The 23,500-nt window shown below is 49.8% G+C and overlaps 1 protein-coding gene across 1 annotated transcript; it reads left to right on the top strand.

Moving 5' to 3' along the window:
* Positions 1-1,231: 1,231 nt before the first annotated feature.
* Positions 1,232-23,123, top strand: FAM167A (family with sequence similarity 167 member A). Its single transcript, XM_054822518.1, has 3 exons — positions 1,232-1,487; positions 10,027-10,568; positions 20,354-23,123. The coding sequence occupies exons 2-3, from the start codon at positions 10,053-10,055 to the stop codon at positions 20,615-20,617; spliced, it is 780 nt and encodes a 259-aa protein (XP_054678493.1). The 5' UTR covers positions 1,232-1,487; positions 10,027-10,052; the 3' UTR covers positions 20,618-23,123.
* The last annotated feature ends 377 nt before the right edge of the window (positions 23,124-23,500 follow it).

Genomic DNA, 23,500 nt, shown 5'->3' with positions numbered 1-23,500 from the left:
GCTGTATCTTGCAGAGTGCCTGCTCCCCCTGTGCTGGGTGCTGTACAGACACAGCCTCTAAATTACTGGGGGGGTCTGGGGCACCCCCGGTCTGGCTGGCATTTGAAGGGAGGTGGGAAATCCCAGCCCTGTGATGCGTTTTGTAAGGCCCTTGCTGGGATGCCAGACTCAGGAAAGGGCTGTAAATCTCTCCCCGATGCCCGTGGGGGAGAGGAGGGATGGTTTAGGTAGGAGAAGGGAAGGGTGAAAAAAAAAAAAAAGATAAAAGGAGGCTGTGAGGGGGTTTCTCTCACAAAAGCTGAATGTGGGAAGAAGCCTGGATGGTTAGGTGTCGATGGCCAACACTTAACCCTTTGCACCACCAGGTTTGCAAACATGGCCAGTGGTCCTGAGACACCAGACGTGCCATAGCTGCACGAGGGACGGATGTGTGGGATGCTTTTGAGAGCTGTCCCCAGGCTTTGAGGGGTTAAAATTTCAGCTTCTTGTGAAGGAAAAAAATCCCCTCTGTCCCCTGCCTTTGCTTCTGGTCCTGAGTCAGCCAGCAGCTGGGGCACGTACCTCTACCAGTCCCTCTTTGGAAGCAGTTAAAATGGTTTCCAGCCCCACTGGGGGAGACATGGGAGCAACAGGCACTTTCCCAGTACAAAAGACAGGCAAAAGCTGGTTTCTGAGCTGGTTTCTGTCTGGGGATGAATGGTGCCAGCAAGCGGGTACTAACCACGATGCCCTGAGATACCCACCCCAGGGCTTCCCGGAGACGCTGATGAAGCCTTGCAAAACTCCCCTCCACAAACGCACTGACCCCTGGGCAAGCCGTGGCATCTGGAAAACATTATCCCAAAGCTCTCCCGAGTGCCAGAGGACCCCAGGCTCCTTGGAGAAGGGCTCATAGCTCTCTGCGGCATGCAACGAGAACAGCCGCGGGGACACCAGCCTGGTTCATGCCGGGAAGAGCCACATGCTCCTTTGGGAGTACACCAGCTCTCCAGGCACCTTCTGCAAGCCTTTTGGGTCCCTGCCCTTGGCAGCACCCCTTCATCCCTGTTACCCACACCGAGGGCATCGCTACCCCTCCTCCCTCGTTTGGGTGCCGGAGTCGGAGGATGTTTAGGACCCAGGCTGTGCAGCTCCTCCCTTTCAGGTCTCTCCAGGGTTATTGCTTGGTGGGAGGTAGGTTCAGGGCTTGGTGGTATGAATGAAAGAGAGACAGGAAATCTGGACTGAAAAGCTCAAACTGGAATAGCTCGCCTGTCTCCAGGCAACAGGCCTGACGCAACCGCTGGAAAAAAAAAAAAGTCCCTTAAATAAAAAAAAAACCAACCCCAACACACACACACAGAGATTTCTGAAGCAAGACAGAGAGGAGGATGAGACAGTCTCCTGAAGGCACTGGTGACACTCCTCTGCAAATACCGAGTTGGAGACCCGAGGCGGAAGGAGGGAGCCAAGATGTCTGTGCAATCTTCTCTCTGACTCGGTCCCCGGTAAGTTTGTTGCTCGCGTTGGCTTGGCCGTGCTGGGGCTGTGGGAGAGCACAGCCACTCTGGGGACACCCCGCTGCACCCAGGACGGGAGCTATCTGAGAGATGCCCGGTGCTAGAGGGGACCCCCCGGCTTTTCTAGCCCTGCAGAAAGGGGTAGCAGCAAGGATCAGGTCCCCGGGGAGCATCGAGGCGGGGACGATGGGGACCCCGTGCACCATGAAGTTCAGCACTGGGGTCTGGCATGCTGCTTACGAAGTCGTGGGGCTGGGGGCTAGCATTGTCCTCCCCAACCACAATCTCCTGCCTTGCCAAAATCCCCTGGAGATGGCCGGCACGGTGGATCCCTGTTGATTGGGACGGGCTGGAAATCAGAGCAGGGTTTGAGTCCTCCTTTACAATGAGGTTTGTGGATTTTGCTCTCGGCTGGGAGCAGTGGGGGGGTTACTCACCACCTTCAGGGGGATTTTTCTGCACTGACTGGGGTGTAACGGGGAAGAATCTGGCCAGGTTTCGGGATGATCACCTGTTGCTCCCTCTGCCCCCTCCCCGAGATTTCCAAGAGCCCTGGAAAGGTTTATCAGCTTGTGCAGTGCAGACATAATGGATAAAGCGTGGTGGCCTCGCAGGGCGTAGCTACCTTTGATTTTTGAAGCAGGCACTGTGTGCTGAGCAGAGCAGGTTTCCACCTGCTCAGGTCTGGCCCTTGCAGCTCACATTAACACTGAGGGAAAAAAGAAAAAAAAAAAAAAATCACCCAGAACTTCTTCAGAGCCCTTTAGAACAGCTTAGGGCTAATTGCTAAAATAATACCATCAGCCCACACCCCTCCCAGCACAAGCACTTGTGCAACCCCAGCCCGCACACCCGGGTGCGATGCACACCCCTGCACCCACACCTCCCAAATCGTACAGCCTGCACCCTGCACCCTCTCCAGTCCGTGCAGACTGACACCTCTCCCACAACGGGCACCCGCGCAGGGCTAAGGAGACCCCTCCCTATTTTTCTGTGATGCTCCCTGTATTATTCAGTACTGCTCTGCCCTTCGGAGCTTTTCTACATCAGGGACCTCAGTGGAGGGGGGGTAAAATGGATGAAAACCAAGTGCCCTGTTTCCAGCAAGGAGCTGTGTCCAGCTGATTCCCTTGGCTTTGTCTGCTCATTCCCAGTATCCTATGGACACCTCACTTTTCAGTGGGAACAAGCCTGTTTTGGCTACTGTGGGTTTTCTCTCTGCCAGCCATCATTTCAGCACGCCAGGGCTGTCACTGTTATTTGCATCTCAGGTCTTCTCTGCTTTCGAATGCCCATTGCAGTGGTACCTCTTCATGGGGGGATCTGTACGACACAAAAAATAAAGCAGAATGGGAGGGATCCGGCTTCTCCCGGGCTCTGGGCTTGCAATAGCTCCGCAGCCATTAGGTGTTTGCAAAATGTAGCAGAGACGCTGCAGAAAAAAATAAATAATCAGCCTCAGAGTAATGTAGCCTTTTTTGGGGGGAAGGGAGTCGAGGTCTGTTTGCAACCAGCTTGCCTTAAATAATGTTAAATAACAAAGTGCTGCTCAGCACCGGGAGAAGGCAGGTCTGAATACAGCTCTTGTATGATCATTGCTCGGGCAACTGCCAGGGCAGGTAATTGGATGGGACAGGGAGCGTGTAAAGGGGATGAGGGGAGCACCGGGGGCTGACCCTGCTCCCCCGATCACTTTAACTTGGAGCCTGGGGGTCTCAAGTGGCTTGTCTCTGGGGGCGGGGGGGAGCTGAGTGCTGGGCAGAATGAAGTCCAGCAAAGCCAGAAAGAGAGGTGGGGTTTTTTTTTGTTTTGTTTTTGTTTTGTTTTTTTTTTTCCTGAAAAATATACCCTTCCATGGTGCATTTAGGGAAAAATAACTCCCTGTGCCAGTCTCTTGGGAAGAGAGCATTTCTCAGCTTGATGTGGCTCATTCCCAAAGAGTCACAGCCCTTCACATTACCCTGTTTGCACGGGCATAGAGGTCCCTGCCTGCTCCATCTGCTCTTTCCTTGCTGAAACGTGGCTGTGCTTGGGGTAGCAGCAGGGAAAATAAAATAAGGAACTGGCTCTGCCAAACCACAGGTCCTTTGGGGGCATTTCTTGGGACAGGTTAGGCATGCCACCTCCAGGATTACATCCCAGGACCTGCTAGGACCCTAGGGCAATGCACGGAGAAGCAACCCTTGCCCATCATCTGTGGCTCCCTTTGCATCTCCAGAGACCTTACCAGAGATGACTGGGGTGGATGGGGTGTCTTCACCAAGAGGTGTTTTTGGCTGATGGGCTGAGAGCATTGACCCCCTCCAGTTTCCCAGTTTGCAAATGCTTCCCACAGCTGGAAGACTGGTTTGTGGGAATGCCAAACATCTGGCAATGCCCATCTTCATGTAGGATTTCCACCCGACCACTGGAAATCTGCTGATTGATGAGAACTGAGCTGGTCTGAAAATGGAGCTGCCAGGGTCCATCTAAAGCAGGCAGCAACCTCCATCCTGTTTCCTTGCAAGAAGCCTGCTTGATTTTGTGCAGAGGAGGCAGGAGGGATAAGAGGTAGCCAGACAGGAAGGGGTAGATGTATTTATTGAAGCAGGTTCTGACTCTACTAGTGATGCTGGAGATCAGCATAGGAGAAATACCTTAGGGCAGGGAGGACAAACTGGTCCCCTGTTATCTCTGCATTTCTGCTCCGCTCCTCTTGTCAGGCTGGTGGATCGGCTGCAGTCACCCACTGCTCTCCCCTCCTCCCTTCATTGTACTGTTTGCGGGTCCATCTGGGGGTCATTTGGGCAGAAGGATGTGCCAGGGTGAACCCTCACCCTGCTCTAGGTCATACGTGAATGGAAAGCTCCACTTTTTCCCTCTTGCCCCTGTGTATCTGTGAATTCCACATCTACATCTGAAGGGCTAAAGCAGCAGGAGGGGCTGCTTCCCCACTGCTGACCTTAGCATCTGAGTTGTCTGGGACGTCTTCTGGGGGGTTGTTCAAGGCAGTAAACGGGCAGGAATATCCAGGTGCACTCAGGATCCCATTAAGCCAGGTGCTGTGCCCATATCTCAGCCCACTGCATGTGGGCATGGTGCATCTCTGTGACCACCTCTCCAAATCCCTGCAAGGGCATTACATTCTGGATCAGCCTGGTGACAAAAACTTGGCTCCTGCCTGGGCTTTTGTTATGTATTAGGCTGAAAGTCAGGTCTCTGTGTGTGTGAAGGGACACAGCCAATGTGGGCAGCCCTGCAAAGGGACCTGAAGGAAGGGTCACCAAACGTAGACCTGCATTCCTGCTTATGATGCCCAGCTTGGTCACTTTGGTGTCTTCGTCCCCGGGAAGAAGGGCTTAGGTCACAGCCCACATGAGTGTGGCCAGGAGGTGTCCATGGGCACTATGTCCAGTGGGCACTAACCAAGGGCTGGGGACTCTGCCATGACCCCTCCAGCCTTGCATGGGCAGACCCCCTTCCATCCTGTCCCAACCACGCTGAGCAGGCAGAGAGCATCTGACCCTAACTTGGCGATTTCAGCAGCAGCCTCTGCCCTGGAGAGAGTCCTGGATTCAGGATTGGGCTCATCTTCAGGTTGCTGGCATCGTCTCCTTTTGAGGGGAGGGAGGCTGAAGGTCATTTTGGGACAGGTGAGAAAGGCATTTGGGAACCAGATCAGTTTTCTGTAGGAGCAGATTTCAGGTGCTACAGAAAGGGATCGGGTGGCCAAACACTGGATAATATAACCCAGGGAGACTGGCTCTCCTTTGAGCCTGTGGGACAGCCAGGAGAGCAATTTGCTTTCCATCTCTGTAGGACCCTTGTGCAGAGTAGTGTGCTACAACCATGCTGCTTGGGGGGTCTGTGGCAGGGGACCCCAGGGAGAGGAAAAGCCTGAGCTCACCAAAGCCCACACAGCACAGCAGCTCCTCTCCTGAGTGAGGTCATTTTGGCATTGGGAAAGGAGTTATTCATGTGTAACCTCCCTGAAAGGGAACCACCGGTTCAAAGGACCTGCAGTGTTGACCCAGATGGGTCTGCCCTCCCTTCATCCGCTGCCTGGGGCCTCAGCATCTCCACTGCCCGGAGGATGCTCTGGAGCCTCCATCTACCACCGTGCAGCAGCTGGAGTCCTCCTTTACTCCATTGCTATGGCAACCCCCTTGCACAGGCATCTTCTCCTTGCTGCCCTGCTGTCAACCTGCTGCAGACCTCCGGGGGGGTCAGCCACCCCCACGCCATCCCCGTCTTTTTGCTATGCTGTGACAGAAAGCAAACACGGCTCTCCCTGCATGGGGTATGCACACCGGGCACTGTCACCCCACCTCTCGCTCCACCTCGGTATTTTTTCAGCCCGCTGTTCCAGGCTCAGGGTTGCCCTCACCCACTGGGACCTGCAGAGCTCTATGATGGTGTCAGCAGCTGCAACTGAGTCCAGGGTTTTCTTTTGAAGGACCAAGGGGTGTCTGCATGGCCCACAGGGTGACACCTATAGAAACCCTTGGAGCAAATGCCTGCAAATGGTCAGGGGAACCGCATTCCAAACTCCATGGCTCACAGAGGTTACCCCTGCACCAATTATAGTCAGTGCACAGGGTCCCGGATGAGATAGAGAGACCCGAAGACACCAGAGCTGAATCTGAATCAGTTGCATGAACTGCCTACTCAGTGAGAGGGAAATTGAGGCATAAAAGGGGCTGAAATGCTTTTTGAAGGTCATTAACAAGCTGAACCATTATCTCTGCCCTGTTTAACCCATGTCAGAAATGTCATCCATGGCCCTTCATCCCACAAAGAGACTTCCCTCAGCCTGGGCTCTGTCTCATACTGAGGCTCTTTTTTCTTCTCAGAGATTAGATGATCAGAATAATATAGAATCTTACTGCTGCTCCTCTGCAATAAAAAATGTATTACAGCTGCAGTCCACCAGGAATAGTGAAGGGAGCAGAATAATTTGTTCCCCACACCTCTGTCCTAGCTGATAGTTTTATTTATTCTGCTTTTTCCCTCTCATTTCCATCCTGAGTGTTTCTCCCTTCGTTTTTTTTCTTTCTTCTCCTTGACCTCTTGCTCCCTAGCATGTGACCTTCCAAAGTACTGTATATCCTTATTTATAGCCCTTAATTTAACAGGCTGTACTTGTGCTGCCCTGGTCCACCACATGCCAAGCAATGCTGCTTCATGAATGCCTCATGTTCAAAGCTGACCAGGGCAGAGAGCTGATGGGGAAGGTACAGACGTATGAAAGTTCTCAGGCACGTAAAACTCCCGCAGGGTAAAAGGCTGTGCCTAGCATCATTTTGTGCAATCTCCCTTTTGACTGTGAACAGCATCTGAATTTATTGTTATCCATCATCAGTGATGATAAAGCAAAGCTTTTCTCACACCCCTGTACACGTTCCTCTGCCTCTTAGTACTTGCCCCATCACACCTGGTTTGTCAGGGGATGTTCACGTGGCTCTCCTGCTCCCTGGCTCTAATGCGTGGGCAGGGATGTCCGAGGGTGTGTGATGGGGACAGTTCTTCTGCATCTGCTTCAGGGCTGGAGGAATGGCTGCAGTGGGACGTTGTGGTGGCAGATTCTGCCGCTGGACCTGGTTTCATAGAGCAAAGGACACCCCATGAGCTTCACAAGGTGTGTCTGGTGTGGGAGAGGGAAGGATTTGCATGGCTGACCTGCAACCATGCGAAAGCCAAGCCTCAGGGCACGCCAGCTCCGTGAGTCTTGGCGTGGTAGGACTTCACACCCAATCCGGTCCTGTTATTTCTCCATCTGTGTCCTGTGCTTCTGCTAATCCCTTTGCATTACAGCTTGCAGAGTAGGTCAGTTAAGCTGACTTCTCTGATGGAATCCTAACCCAAGAAAGAAATTAAAGGGGTTTTTTTAATTGTCTCAGTGATATGATGTGTCATGTGCCTTCAGGATTGACAGGGTTTATGTAAGAGAAGGGGGAAACCTCTCAGCAAAAGGTCTTAGTGGGGTGGGAGCAGACCCTCATCCCATTTTGGTGTTGAACTCCTGTTACTACTAATTAGGCATGGCACCAGCCCCCTGAGACTGGCAAGTGTGTTAATGAAGACAAATCAAGGGTTAATCACTTAAACTGCCCTGCGCAGAGCAGCCTAGGGGGAAACTGAGCCTGGGGCAGGCAGACTGGGAGACGTCTGTTGTCTTGAGCCAGAGGCCAGGTTTATTCCTGGGAATTAGGTAGGTCTCAGGCAGCAAACAGGTTTGTATTACAGCCTCGCACACAGACATTTTTTGCACGCTTACCACTTTCAGATCTCTTTTTCTACGGCAGATCTTTGACCCAAGTCCAAGATATTGATAGGAAATTAGAGGCGGCTCCTTTCTGTCGTTTTTGAGTTTGGACAGGCTGGGAAACAGACGTACCTCTTTAGGGGGTGTCCCTACAGAATGAATGAGAGGTTTCGTGTTGCACTTGGGAGGAGGTGAAGGATGGGTTGGATCTGTGCCGTTTTCAGAGCACAAAAATCAAATCCCTCCATAGCTGCCAGGAAATGGTGATGGGGAAGGAGAGATGGCAGCAGGGTCCTGGCAAAGGGGATGCTCCAGACTGCTGCTGTGCTTTCAGAGTCTAATGCTGTTAAAGCTAACTGAGCTGTACCCAGGACTCAAAATAGGCTCTTCCACCCTGAGGATTTTATGCATGCTGAAGACACAAGACAAAGGAGATTGTGGGGGCTCTGCTTTGTAGCTGTGGCATTAAGAAAAGTCAGCCTTACAATAAAAATATTATCTCTGTTAGGGGTTACCAAACCCAGTAGCCCAGTGTGGAGTTGCAGCATACTTTATTGGGCTGCTGGTTTTGGCCACCCCTAGCAATCTCCATCTCAATGGACAGAAAAAAAGCTCAGAGGTGAGGTCTTTAAAGTCATTAAGTGTTTCCCCATTACTGATTTCTGTAGGCTGGAGCTGGAGGCAAGTGAAATTCATCGACAGGCCCTCAGCTCTGCAGAGCATCTGTGCAAGACCTGGTTCAGGACCTGACTCTCCAACAGGGCAGTCCTCTGCTTTCCCCTCCATACAATCTATTTTTTAACAGAAAAAGGAAAATTGTTGCTGGTCCAGGTGTGACAGCTGTTGGCTTCAACCTGATATAGTATCCGTGCTTGCTCCCGCTCACCGTAAAACTCTCATTAACATAAATAAGAGCAGGAATAAGACCACAACATGACTAATTCTCCACCCCCAGACTGTCTGTGTGTATATTATCAACTCCTCGTTCAGCTCATGTGCCTGCACACAATTGTGGGATAAATCTTGCTTTCTGTTGGTGTTTATTTTAAATTGAATCTTCTTACTGAAAAGGTTCGAGCAGCATAATTATGGTCTGGATTTCAGAGTTACACATGTCTTTGTGGGCACAAATAGCAGGAAAAAGAATGGCTGAGTAACTCATATCGCTGCGGTTTAGTGCATCCAGCTAGAAAGCTGAATATGTCCCGGCTGGTCTTTCTTGACATGTTACCAGGCAGGCAAAAAAGTATTTTGTTTTGTGTTCAACGTGTAGACGAGAGCTCTGGATCTATTCCTAGCTCAGCCATAGATGAGCTTACAACCTTGAGAAAGTCTCTTATCTGATCCTACCATGAAATGAATGCAGAAGCTGCCTGAGCTTAACTCTTGCGGAGTTGTTAAAAGTCCTCTGTCCCACCAGGTCCCACGGAGGCAGGTTTGGTAGGCCAGCTTTGGCTGTGGGCATGGCTTCTCCAAGCCCACAGCTCATGGCAGGAAGAACTAGGATTTTTCCTAGGACTCTGTGCTTGTCCTCCACCTGGGTGTTTTCAAGGGGACCACTGGGACCCTTCCCAGTGGGCAGACTAGATGTGTCCAGTGATGGAAACCACAGGCCAAGTCTGTCTGAGCACAGGCATCTGAACCCAAGCTGTTCCAGCACCCCAGTTACTCCCACACTTGGCTGGGGACCATGCTCCTGCCCTGAGACTGCTGGACAGGATGGAGCTGAATCTTATGGCTGCAGACTGGCATCTTTAGCAAACCTAGACCCAAACACAAATATGTAAAACTGGGGGCGGGGGGAAGCCACTTTGCCCAGCTCTCCTTTTGGCTCAAACTCTTCGGAGAAGTTTGGGTTGACTTACTTCACCTGGTCCTGTTTTGCCCAAGTGGAAAGATGTAGGTTTGCCAGCCAGGAAATCAGCAATACAGTGTGCATAGACACTGCGACCCCCAGCAACTCCAGAGGACATCGGGTTGTGTGATAAAGCTCCAGAGGAGTCTGTGAATGTGTCCTGGGCTCCTTGGCAACCAATTCATGGCCCCATCAGTTAAGACTGGAGATGCAGGTAACCAGAGCTTCCCTAAAAGCCAGAGCCTGTCTGTTCCTGCCCCAAAAGCAGTCAGATAGCTGAGATGAGGTAACGCTCCCCAGGAGCACCTTGGCATTGTGCCTCTCCCAAAGCCCTCGCTCTGCTCCCTCCACTGCAGCAGGAGCCATCTTTCCCTTCTCGCTCACTTTTCCTTCTCAAACTGGAAATCAACCATCTGTTTTTCTTCCAGGTGTTCATCCAGGGCCAGTGTGGTGCATGAGCAGGTGCCATCATCACCACAACTGTCCTCCAAGGGGCTGTGTTTGGCACACCGCAGGAACTGGTCCAGCCCTGAGGGTTTCCCACCTCCATCCCTGGTCCTTTGCAGCACACCCCTATGCCATTGGACTCCGAAAGAGGATGTCTCTACCCAAAATCCAAATAGAAGAGGCACTGGACAGCACAGATGCTGGCTCTGGAGGTGCTGCTCCTCCTGATGACCACCTGAGGAGCCTCAAGGCATTGACAGAGAAGCTGAGACTGGAGACCAGGCGCCCGTCCTACTTGGAGTGGAAGGCGAAGCTGGAGGAGCAGGCATGGAAGAGCCCCCAGCCAGCGGGAGAGGAGGAGGCAGTTGAGGACAAAAAGGCCACAGGGGAGACTGTCCCCTTGAGGAAAGTGCAGTTGCATCTCAATGGGAGCCCTCCCCAGGACAAGGTGACTCTTACCTCAGGGAGAATAAGCGGCTTTGAGAGCATCGATGAAGCTTTGACGTGGCTCAGGAAGGAACTGGTAAGTGGTTACCTGTCCCTGTTAGATAGCATGCTTTTTCAAGAGGGGAAAAAAACAAAAAAAGGATGAGGAAACAAGTGACTCCTTGTTCCTACCTGCCTTCAGCCCCAGATGAAAAGACAACAATCAATCCTTGCATTTTCTGTGGCTGGCGGGAGCAAGAGCAGCCCAGGGAAGGGAAAAGGCGAATGCCGGAGCATCCATAACCTCAGAGGAGGAGCTAGACCCTTCTCAGCATTGCTGCTGGCATCCAGCAGGCTGGGGAAATAAGGTGGTTTCTGCTGGTTAGGACTTTTTAGCAGTTTGCCCCCTCCCCTGCTTCTCTAATTATATCTCAAGACTAGATGAATACAGCAGGTATGAATACACCGTGAATATGTGGACACTGCTGGTGCAGTAGCCCATCTCTGATGGGGATCGGGAGGGGATGCTTCCTCAGGGCTGCAGGAAGGAAGCATGACCAGATCCATCCCCTGGACCTTGCAGCTTGTGGCTATTGGCAGTTTAGGAACTCCCCCAGCAGGAGACTGTATGCTGACCACTGCATTTAGCAGTCATTAGCAGATCTAACCTCCAAGTGTTTGTCTAATTTCCCCTTTTTCTTTTTTTTTTTTTTTTAAAAACTCATAACTCTCTATGAGGTCTTGTGGTAACCTGCTTCCCCCAAGTAATTTCTGCACGGTGAGACCAAGTGCTTCCTTTTGTTTCAAACTGTTGTGGGATCCCCTTGTTCTGACCATGAAATATCTAATGAATAATATTCCATGCTGTATGCATGACACCAGAACCTTATCTCAGACCCATCCTCATCCAGCTCTTACAGGTTCATCATCTGTTGGCTCCTGCTTCATTAGAAGCTGGTCCACATTTCTGTCATCCTCCCATCCCAACCTTGGGACCTATCTTGCATGTATGTTTATTTCTGGTAGTTATGAACTGGTAGTTTCACAGAGAGGAAGACAAGACAAAAATGCTACACCTATGCTAGGAAAATACACAGAGCCAGGGCATGGCTGTTGGAAGCTCGTTTTTTATATGCTCTGTTGCTATCATGGTCTTTGGCCCAAAGTTGCCCTGGGCCAACTAGTGCTGACCCAAGCAGCTCCCGACCCAGCTCAGGAGTCAGCAAAGCCTGGGAATAATTCCCAGGAGGAAGCGTGGATGCAGCGTATCTTTTCTGGAGGCCACAGGATGGACACGACCAGATCAGAGCAGCTGTTTTCAGGGCTGGAGAATGGGCCCCAGTGTTCTTCCCAAGAATAGGAGCAAGCAGACACCAAGACCACACTTCTCAGTGATCCTTCTCTTCTCCTCATTGCAATGAAAAATCTTTATTATTCGGCCCACATGACTGGAAACAACACGTGTCACATGGCTTTGTTTCTGTTGCCTAATTGGAAGTTTGCCTGTGAGTCCCACCAGCATTTGCAACTGTATTAACAGCAGAAATATTTGCAACAGGGTCCCAGGGAACTGGGACATCACTTGCGGTTCAGATGCACTTGTTAAAATGTTCCTGTGCAAATGCTTTGCTTTGGATAAGCACTGAAAGTCTTTGAAGAAAACTTCTCAAGCACAACAATGAGTAACAGCTTTTTAAAATTCTCTGTGACTTTTCCTCCAGAGAATTTTTATTTGTCAACTTTTGGTTGCTCTTGATGTATTTCATAGAATCATAGAATCTTTAAGGTTGGAAAAGAACTCTAGGATCATCAAGTCTTGCCCAGCTAGATTGATTTCTAGAGACGTTATTTATGGAAGCAGTTCTGGATGTCACAGTTTTGGTGGTTGAGGTGTTTCTCAGGACCATGGCTTCCACAAGGCAAGTGAGGGCTTTCAAGAATCGAGGACTATTATGATGAGTTTCGAGCCGATCTCCTAAAATCACCTAGTGCTCCGGAGAATTTCAGTTCCTGATCCGAGACCTGAATCTGAGTCCGTGCTTCCATCTGTGATGGAATCTTAAATTCACAGTGCACTTGATGTAAAACCCAAGTCTCAAGATGCCCAAAGACAGTAAGAAGCAGATTTTCCTTCACAGAGCCCTGAATTTCCAAAGGTTTGGTTTGTTCTGTCAGTTTCTGCCCATGATGGAAGTATAAATTGTCTCAGAGTCTGATTCTACCCTTTAGACTAGGGTGTGGTGTATAAACCACCATCTGATGAAAACTAAAAGTTTAAATTAAAGAGGAAAAAGGGCAAAGCAAACCCTAATTGTTCCTCACTTTCCATTTTCCTGCCTCTTAATTATACCAGTCTTTTCTGGATCTGGACGTGACTCATGTAATTTAGAACAATTTCCCCAAAAGAGAGAGCATGTATTTGACTGACCACACAGCCAAATAGCTACGTTGGAGGCACTATTGTTGGGTAAGAGCTGCCAGCAAACAGTGAGAACACAGCGAGGCCATCGCATCACAGGATACTGGAACAAAAAGATGCATTTCACATTACATTTCAAGGGTGAAACCCAGATTCTTTTCAAATAAACGAACAAGTTTCCACGCATCCCAACACAGCCAGGATTTTTTTTCCTTGTTTATCTCCATGTTGTGATAGTGAAGCAATCAGGAAGGCTTCATAGCAGGATATGGTAATGTCAAAGTTTCTACGTTTACTTAAGGCAGGAGCCAAAGCCAGAAAGGGCAGCATCTCTCAGCACCCTGCTCGAGGGGGCCAGGCAGGGGGTCAGCACCCCGCACCTTGGGTAAGGTCACCCTAAGTGGGCAATCAATCCTTCTGGTCTAGTTTAATGTAGAAGACCATAGACCTCAGAGCACCACACAACCCATCCATGGCCCAAGCAAGTGTGAGTGTCCCAGGAAGCTTTCCGAAGATCATCCAGAAATGATCCAGTAGACATAGTTGGGGTGAAATCTGCCTCCACCATGCTGTCCTCTGCTGCAGGGTGAATTCTCCTCCACTCTACACAGTCCTTCATGAGAAGTCATTTAGAGTATGTAGGATTCATCTACCCAATGAAAGGGCAAAACCTGGCGCATGTAGAGATTTCTACCCAGGAAAGAAGTACACCAGCCCGTGTCCTTACTGAATGAAGTGCAACGATGCAGGGCTTGCAGCTCCATCACCCACACCATGCAACCCTCCTCACAGCTACCAGCGTGTTTGGGCTGGGTTATTTCAATAGCATGGCCCCAGCATAATTTTGGCTTGTATCAGTTAGTACCCTGCCAAACAGTTAGAGCTTCAGGAGTCTGCACATGCTGGGGACTATTCCCAACAGGCAATTTGTACGGGACCACCCAATTTTGGAATTAACTCCATCCAAGCCAAAACCAGTAGAGGCAGCAAAGTGAATTTAGTAGTATGCATATGCCCAAACTTCTGCTTGGCCATGGTGCTACAGAACAGGTCGTGACACAGGTTAGTTGCCTAGTGAATTGATAGTCCAGGAATGCCCATCTTTAAAATTAAAGTTAATTTTTAAATCTGAAGCATTACTCCCAGTCAACACAAAAGGGGTCATCCAACAATGCAAGGAATCTGCCTGCATGTCTCCAGAGTCTGATCTGGTTCAGGTTCAGCCAGGTCCAGGCTCCTCATGTTCAGAAGTGAAGGACAAACCCAAGGTCTCATCGTGCATCTGCTGTTCTTGGTCCTTCACCCCACGTGACCTGTCCCAGGACCTGAGTCTGCACATCAAGTCCTGGCCCTGCTTTATAGGACTGACATATGTCCACTGAGCTCCAGCCAACCACGTCAGCTGGGACCTGCTGAGAATCTGGCCCAGAGAAGCTGATTTATTCAGACACGCAAACTCCTGCTCTTTTTTTTTTCCTTTGAGAGGCTCTGTGTAGGTGTACAAGCAAATTGCATTGCTCAGCATGTGCTGAACTGCTCCAGGGCTAGACCGCTTCCCTCCTCAGCTCCTCCTGCCTCTTCTTTGTCCTCGTGTTTGCCTTTGCATTGTCAAGTGTGGCTGCTCTTCATCAATGCTGAAAGTGAAGCCATCATCAGCCAGGGTATGGTGACAGACCCAAGGATCAGAGTGGTCAGACTGTACTTTCCTCTTTGTTTTTTTGCAATTTGTCAGGTTTTACAAATTAAGCCCTCAAAGTCATCTTTCCTCCTAAATGTGGTTAAAGAACAAAACTCTGCTATGAACTGGGACATCTTAGGACAGTTCTGACTTCGTCCCAGTATGAAAACACATTTTCTGCCCCAAATTCACTGATGTTTGTCACTGAAATCTGAGGTGTGAGAGCCAGAATGTAGGAAAGACTCTTGAAAAAGGACATAAATGTCTGATGCTCTCTCCTAGGAAATTGTAAAACACCTATGTCCTGTTGGTCAGACAATTACTATAAAATATTATCTCCATTTGGGATACTGATATTGGCTGAAAAAGTACTTAAGTGAATTTAAACAGCGCAGCACCAAAAAAAGTGTTGACATGAGCCTTGTTGCAGATTGCTCTGGGGTTGTTTGGAGGTGGAGAGGAGGAGGAGGAGTCTAGAGCATGGATATTGTGATGGAGACTGGCCTGCGTTGGGAGTCCTCTGCTATGTAGCAGCTCCAGGAAGGATTTGTCCATATTTGTATCTAAAGCAGTGAAAGGAAATCAGCACAGGCACCAGAGCGGGGTCATCTCTACTGTTAAATTGCTAGAGCTGGGGCACAGTTTAGGAGTTATCACAGAACAGGACCATCCCCAAGGGGCAGCTTGGGTGCAGCCATCCTGTTTTGGAAAGGGAGGGTGTTTCATGGAGTGGTTGTGGATTTATGTGCGTAGCAGAAATGTAACTGCAGAAGCATCTGAGAATTGATGTGGTCTTCTCCTGAGTAAGTCAACCGAGATGTTCATGCTAAGTGGCCAGGCTTTTCCTCTGGCAGTAGGGTTTGTCCTAGGTACACCATTCCCAATCCTGAATGCATTTTAGCACCTCTTAATTTAACAAAAATGAGATGTAACTACCTCCCTCAGGAAAGGTAATATGAAGATTAATTCTGAGGAAGTCAACACAGACTAAACTCAACACTGAAGAAAGGTGAGATTTGGGACCCACGTCAGGCTTTGCATGTGTCAGCTGGCAAAGGTATCCTGGACTTTGGTCGTGTGTAACTCCCAAGCACTGCAGAAGGAGATGAGACACCTGATTTGGGGCTTTGCACCACAAGGGCATGAGCATCTAAAATTATCCATGGCAGGGTGGCATCTGAGCACCTTTGAAGATGAAGCCTCAAACCAAAACACAGACTTCACTGACTTCTCCGAAGCATTCAGCAAGGGTCTAATAACTGGCCTGTGCTTCTCCATGCTTGAATCCAAGTGTGTGCACTCAGTTAGGAAAGCACCAGTTTAGATTTAAGTTTCTTTTGATCTTTTGAAAATAAAAAGGACTAGTCCCACGGGAGCAGCCACTTCTTCATAGACCATCACCCTGAGCTTCATGGCCCACAGACTGGGATGCTGTCCATGGGGCACTTCTCTTTTGGGAAGAGGTCCCAAGGAGCTCCGCACCTCCATGCCATGAGGTGCTCTCTGCTGGTACTTCCCCCACAGGGAGATGGACCACGGGCAATGGGAACATTATTGGTTTTCCTCTCTGTGACCATATGGTTAAGGCAAACTTGAAGACAAGTCTAGGCTATACCCTGAGCTACTTCCACCTATTTGGGCTAAGCCACCTAGACTGGACAGCAGGCAAAGATACATCCAAAACTTCTCTGTCCCCCATATTAAACATCCCCGGGAGACTCTGAGTCTCAATCCAAACAGAAAATCCTTCCTGAGTTCATAAGCCTTTGGGTCTCTGTGGTCCAGCTCTGTGATTCGGTCTAGGAGCTGCAGTAGCTCCTCTGCCAGGAAGAAAGTTTGGTTCCCCTCCCACCCGGGGAAGTTCAAACCAGCAGCCTGTCCATCCCAACAGCATGATCCAACCATGCAGATGAAAGGCAGCTCTTTGCCTGATGGAGCTGGATGTGCAGAAAGAGGTGGGGGAAAGGCAAAAAGCAGTTTGTGAGAGCAAGACATACCTGAGGCTGTTCTTGCATTTGGCGTGTGAGACTCGAGGGAAGCAAAATGCATGGCTTCTGCTTGGTGCTCCCCATGGGTTTCTCCAGGACATTGCACAGTGTGTGGGATCATGCTGTCATCCGACACAGATGAACTGGTGCATCAAGTTACTTTGTAGTGACTGGCCTTCTGGGTGAACTGTGTAAATCAAAAACCAATGGCTTCCTGCGATGTGGCCCCTGTAATCCCGTTATCTTTCCAGGACGCTTTGTGGAGCTCTGCTGACCCAATAGTGCTCCTTTTAAAAAGAGATCATTCTTCATTTATAGCAAAGGTTTGGTCCTCAGCATGGGACGGATTGAATGTCTCTCGTACTCATGAGAAAAGGAAAGGGCAGGGGAATGAGGATTTCTGGGTTCTGACCCAAATTTTGTGAATATTCTGGGAGGTTTTGAGCAAAGCAGGGTTTAATGGGACAAGTCCATGGAGGGAGGACAGGGTGTTTACATTTCGAGCCAAGCCCCACTGATGAGTGGGAAGAGTGACAGAGGTTATGACCTGCAGAGCAGCCCACCCTCCCTGCCTACAGTGGGCCTTTCGTGCTCTGCCCCCTGCCCAGTTGTCCCCCCGTGGACCTACCTCCATGGGACCTGTCACCATGCAAGGAGATCCCAAGCCCTCAGGAAGCCAAGGCAAGCTGTGACAGCCCTCATCCCCTGTGCCATTTCCTCATTGTGCAAGTCATCCTTTAGTCTAGCATTGCTAGACTTTGTTCCTCACCCATCTACCCTTCTTTCCTGGAGGGCAGAAGAAGGCTTTATTCCCCTGGGAAAGCCTTGGCTGATAGTGCACATTTGACAGGTCACCCCTGCTTCCCCATTCAGCCCCAGAGCACAGCCAGAAAGGGCTGTGTCCAAGATGGTGTCACAGCCTAGGTGATCAATGAAGATGGGTGGTGGCTTTGCTCCATGCCACATTGCCCCCACCCTGCAGGTGGGCCAGAGGGCCACATGGCTAGCTTGGCAAACAGCAGGGCCAGTAGGTCCGATGGGGGAAAGAAGTGTGACTGGAGATTGAGTACCTGAAGGACGTGCCCTGGAGGGCTTTGTCTTCCAGTCCAGGGAAAACAAGAACCAGTCAAAAAGCGGAAAGCTGGCTTGCAAGGGAAAAATAGCAATCTGAAACTCACATCCCTCTCCACAATGGCCTCATAATTCATTTTTAAACCCTTTTTGGTGGTTTGTTGTTGTTGGTTTTTTAATCCCACATTCCTCAAAGCACTTAATAAAAGCAGTTGTTGACATTTCTTATGTAGCTTGATAAACTGACAAGAAAGAATGACCAAGGGTCAGTTCAATAACATCCATGATTGCCTTCCTGATAAAATGTCAAGTTGCAGCATTCATTGTGACATAGAGAAAAATATTGACAAAATTATTTTTTTTTTCATTGCATTTCACATGGGAGAAGAAAAACCTGCTGAGTGGCATTACTCTGCTGGGGGCACAGGCTATGAGGTCTGCAAGAAAATACTGGTTTTTTTGAAGAAGGTAAATGGCCACAACCCTGCCAACAATTCAAGAGAGGTTTCACGAAAGAGGGAGAGGGGGAGAGAGAGAGAGATTCACTCTGAGATTTGCACAAAGGTGACTTAATCCTCTCCAGGCAATTGCTGGCTGAGAGCACCAGGCAACGTCCTCCAGGGTGCCACCACGGTGCAGGAGTGAGAAAAGCCTTGCTTGGTTTGGATTAACTTGCATTATACTCATGTCAGCTCTCTGCTTAGTCTCTGAGCACAGCATTGCAAAGGGCTTCCGGGCAGGTGCAGAAAACAGCTGAAGCAGAGCCAGGCTTCCTTCCAAGCCCTTCAACCTCCTAAGGTGGCTGCTTCACCTTGTTGTGAGACTGGCAATGCTGCAAGGGACAATCCTGACGCCTTTGGAGGCATCGTCTGGAGGAGGAGGGATTATGCCACAAGCTAGAGCAACCCCGAGGCTGACAGCCTTGTTGCAGCAGCCCATGCATCAGGCATCAGAAAGGTCTCATAGAAATACCAGGGCCACCTGCGGAGCCTCCCGAGGGGAATTTTCCCTCCTCTCTTCCCTTCTGCAGTTTCTTGTACAAGCCACCAGACCAGGAATAAATTTACCCCCCACCCCCAGAGCTACATCTGTACTTGTAAACAGTTCATTTTCAGGCCTGGAGGCAAACTGGTATGGTTTGGCTGCGTCCATGCTGTTAAAATCCAGACAAAGTGGCTGTATCCCCAATGCCTACCAAGGATGAATCCCTCTGAGCTAACTCCTGAAGAGTGCCTGTGGGAAATTGCTTAGGCCTGTGAGAGCTGTCCTCAGCTCAAAGGATGCCAGGATATTGCTTGCAATCGAGTGGAAAGACTTTGTTGCAATGCACTGTTTAACGTATAGCTGTAGCTGTAGTCTCAGTCTGTTTCTGAGCTCGTTCAAACCTCAGGGAGCCAAGAAACCAGTGATGCAAATCAAAGGAGTGAGGTAAAGGATGGGTTTGGGGTCAGGGCAGCTGCACAGTGGAGCTGGGGATGAGATCAGGGCACCATCTCATGCCCTGAGAAGTCGGTGAGGACAGGATTCACCCAGGGAGCCACTGGGATGAAAAAGAAAATAATCAAATAAAACAAAATCTGGAGCCTTGTTGCCAAGGGGCTCCTTCCAGTGCCAGTCCATGTCTTGCGATGGAGGCAACACCAGGGGAAGAGGCAGGACATCTCATCGGGCCAGATGTAGGACTGTTTTCCAGCTTGTTTTGCTCCCTCCTTGTCTCCAGCACTTACAGAAAGATTTAAGCCTCAAAGTTTGCTAAGAGCTGTCTGGCTTCTCTCCCACCACCCTCTTTTCTTTGTGGCTTTTGTGGCTTGTTGCTTTTCTGTGAGGAGGGATGTGGGGTGAGACGTGGGGATTGTCTTCTCGGCATCTACTGTTCTAGCTCTGCCTGCTTCTGTTCCGCAGACAAAGGCTGATTCTTGCACTGAATCTCACCATGGGTTCACCTCTTTCTTTCTCCGCTCCCAATATCCTGTGGCAATAAATTTTCTACTTAATTATAAGTTGGAATTTTAAAAAAAAAATAAAGCTCTTTTCTTTCATCACTTCTTAATCTTCTACCTTCTGAATTTAGGTGCCAGGGGAGGAAAAAAAACATCTGAAACACTTAGCTCATTAGCCTGCGGGATAGTTGTTCTCTCTCCTGTGGGAAACCACGGAGGTCCCATCCCAAGAGCCACTTTAAATCAGCGAGATAAGCCACAGGGGATGTGGAGGGCCACGTTCCCGGCTGCCATGAATCAGCTCTGATTTATGCAGGCTGGAAACCCAGGCTGAGTATTTGGGGATAGGTTCTCTGGGGTTCTTTTAATAGGTCCTTTCCATCTCTAATTGCTACCTCTCACTGTGGCTGCTCCCTTATGAGCAAAATTAATTCAGGCTTAAGGTTGAGATGGAGGCTGTGAAGCCTGCGCTGATGGATACCCAAGCCAATAGCCTTGGCATGGCTGGCTTTAATTCCACTTTCCTGGTGCTCCTGAAAATCTGGACAGGCACAGGCTTCCTGAATGCTAAAAATTCACCATCCTAAGCTGGTATTTGACTGGGATGCATTGCTGGTTTGGAAGACCCTGTCTCCCTCCCAGTTCTTTGCAATGGTGTAGCATCTCTAGATGAGTTACATTTTCAATGATTTGGTGCAGCCTCTAGCAGGAAGCAGCATGATGAGCAAATTTGCTGTGCCCTTGCCAATACCCTCTTCCCTCCCCACCCTCCGTCTTGTGTTTCAGGCAGAAATGCGCCTGCAGGACCAGCAACTGGCGAGGCAGCTCATGCGCCTTCGCAGCGACATCAACAAGCTGAAGATCGAGCAGACCTGCCACCTGCACCAGCGCATGCTCAACGACGCCACGTACGAGCTGGAGGAGAGGGACGAGCTCTCCGACCTCTTCTGCGACTTCCCCCTCGTGAGCTCCTTCAGCCTCTCCACGCCACTCAAGCTCATCGGGGTCACGAAGATGAATATCAACTCCCGCCGGTTCTCGCTGTGCTGAAGGGAGGAAGAAGAGGGAAGGATGGGGGAGAAAGAGAGAGAGGACTGGGCAGTGCCAGGGCTCTCTCTGCCTGACGGCTGGGTGAAAAGAGGCCAAAGAGGGGCAGACAGAACAGGAGCAAACAGGGAACCCACAGCTGGTCTTGGTGGCAGGGTAGAGCAGCAGAGCTGGGCACTGAGATGGCCTAGAGATGCTTGTCAGGAAGACAGAACCTGCACGGAGGAAGCACAGAGAGCATCTGAACCCAAAATGTGCACTTAGCCTGCTCCTTTGCAAAGTCCCTCCTCCTTCTCTTCCCCCCACAGTAACTAAGAGGACGCAGCTCCAGTGTGGTTGTTTGTACTCAAAAATCAAAGGAGGGTGTCAAAGATCAGCCACAAAGCAAAGAAAAATCCCTTTTCCCTTCCCCTTTACCTCCTCCCAGGTTAGAGCCATCTCTTCAGAGTCGGTCTCCTCCCTGGATGTCTCCTTGGGCCCAAGCACAGGGTCTGCAGGGCTATTCCAGGTAAGAAACTGATTTCCAGTGGAAAGGAGCCCTCCCAGCAGGTGAAGGACTGTGGGTTAAATGGTATGCAGGCCCAAGAAGTGGTGGGATGTGTTTGTTGGCTTGCTCCGTTGAGTCCAGTGTACTCTAGCTTAACTTTGCCTGTGGTATAGATTATGGACAGATCACGGACAAATTTATATAGAGACTCCAGCCAGCCAGAAGTCGCCTGTGTGCTGTAGGAGTCCTACCCAGAGCAATACATGTTCCTGATCTTCTTGTCAGCAGTAGCCACAAGACACTGTGCGGTTGCCCCCTACAAGCAGGAAGGCAAAGGAGGTAACTTACATCTGAGATATCTCGTATCAGAGAAATCACCCCAGACTGACATTCTCCCAATAGCAGCACCAGCAAATCCTGGATCCTCTGTAGCAACACACATCCATCAGAGAAAGGAACTTCAAGAGGAGAAAAGGGACTTCTGTGTAATGAACACAAATTGTGACTAAAATTAAAGGGAGAAATATTGTTGCAAACACGTGGGATTCCCTCCCTGCTTGGCAGCATGTAAGATGGATGCTGTATTTTCTTGCCTTTCAGTGCACACAGCTGCACACTTGCCTGTATGTGGCACGGAGGGCAGAGACACCCATGGTGTAGCCCAGCAAGGGCAGGGACACAGGTGGTCTAGCCATGGCAATCTTGGGACACCTGGCACCCAAGACAGTCTGTCTAGAGGGAGCGTGGGTGCCTCTAGGCTCTCCCTCCTCTGTTGACACCTCTCCTGGCTGTGTCAGAGAGGTGCAATCTCTCACCCCATCACCCCAACCCAGCTCTGCTCTCTGCCACGTGCCCAAATGGAGAGCTCTGTGGCTGGGTGAATGTGACTGTGTCCATGCAGCACCAGCCCAAGCCCTGGGGACGAGTGGGAGATGCGAGCCAGCGCTGAGCTGAAAGCTGTGTGGCCGTGTTGATGTGCCTGTGCCTGACTGTGTCTGTAAGCTGTGTGTGCGCATAAGTTGTTGTGTGTGTGTGCGTGTGAGCCCACGAGATGCCTCTCTCAGGAGGCTGAGTGGTGGACCCACGTCTTTGTTCCCAAACGTGATGTGAACCAGAAACCGATGAGACTCTGCCATGCCTGGGAAGATGCAATGAGGCTTCGAGACTTGGGGGTTTCCACAGAGAACTTAGGTCAATGCAGAGAAGACAAATAATCCATCTGCCTCCACAGGTCTCTGTGGGAGGAACAAATTGACATCACGAAGGGGTTCACAGCCACATGGGGCTAGGGACTGGCAGAGGACTCTAGAGCTGAGTTCAGTCCTCTATCTCCCATAGTACGTAACCCCTCGGTGATGCCTTCCCCTCCACTTCAAAGCTCACTGAGTATCATTTCATTCTGCTAAGGAAGGAGGTATTCTGGGCACTGGAGCTCTGTCTATACTAGTAAGATAATCAGCGCCATGCCTGGGTGCTGAATCTTGTGCTGCCCAGGCTGTGAAGGATTAATTGAGTTGAGGCCAGGCTGCCAGTTGGCCTCTGGACAAGACAACGGGCCACAATGCTGTTTAGTTTACTAGTAGAGAAATAGCCTTATTTCCCCATGGACATGTTGAAACAGAAAAAAAAAAAAAACCCTCATTAAAATTCTTTGTTTACTTTTTTAATAAAAAAATCAATTAATGTCCCACATGTTGATTTTCAGAGGCATTTTCGATCAAAAGATAGCAATGATGACTTTTCAGTGAAAATAATGCCTTGGAAGAGGGGGACTGGTTCTCTCTAGGATCAGCTAGAGTTGACGATAGGGTGGGCCTGCCTTTGGGCTCTTGTCTGATAGCTGAATGCAGGAGGTTAGTACAAGCACAGTCTTAGGAGGTCATGATATGTGGCATTAGAAATATCAGACGTCTGAGTTCCAGACATGTATTTTTTGCATTAAGTGGAACGGGGTATGGTTATAACTGCCAGCTGTTCATCGAAATGCACAATTTTTTAATTATAAAATTACGTCTGTATTGATTTCTGCCTCTGTGTTCATGGCTCCAGCTTCGTCTGGAGAGCGGTCGGGGAAGCACCAGTCTGGTGTGTTCAAGGTTTACAGATGTGCAAGGTTTCCAGTCAGGTTTCTCTATCCATACACATCACCGGGACACCCCTACGGCTCCATCAGCAATTGTTCCACCTTGCAGTCTGGAGGAGATGGGAAGAAATTAAGGTGGGAGCACTTATTACGTATTTGGACAAAAATGTACAGGAAAGAAAGCCAAAAAAAACCCCAAACAAACCACTCTTTTATGTCAGGTGCTGTTTTGTTAGTCAGCCACTGAGTCAAAAATGGGTCCAGGCATTAAAAAAATACATCAGGCTAGGGAAGAAAAATAAATAGGTCTGTGCCT

The sequence above is a fragment of the Grus americana genome, chromosome 3 (genome assembly GCF_028858705.1).
Source record: "Grus americana isolate bGruAme1 chromosome 3, bGruAme1.mat, whole genome shotgun sequence".
NCBI classification, from domain to species: domain Eukaryota; kingdom Metazoa; phylum Chordata; class Aves; order Gruiformes; family Gruidae; genus Grus; species Grus americana.
Note: the sequence above shows the minus strand (reverse complement) of the source record. Positions and strands in the feature narration are given on the sequence as shown.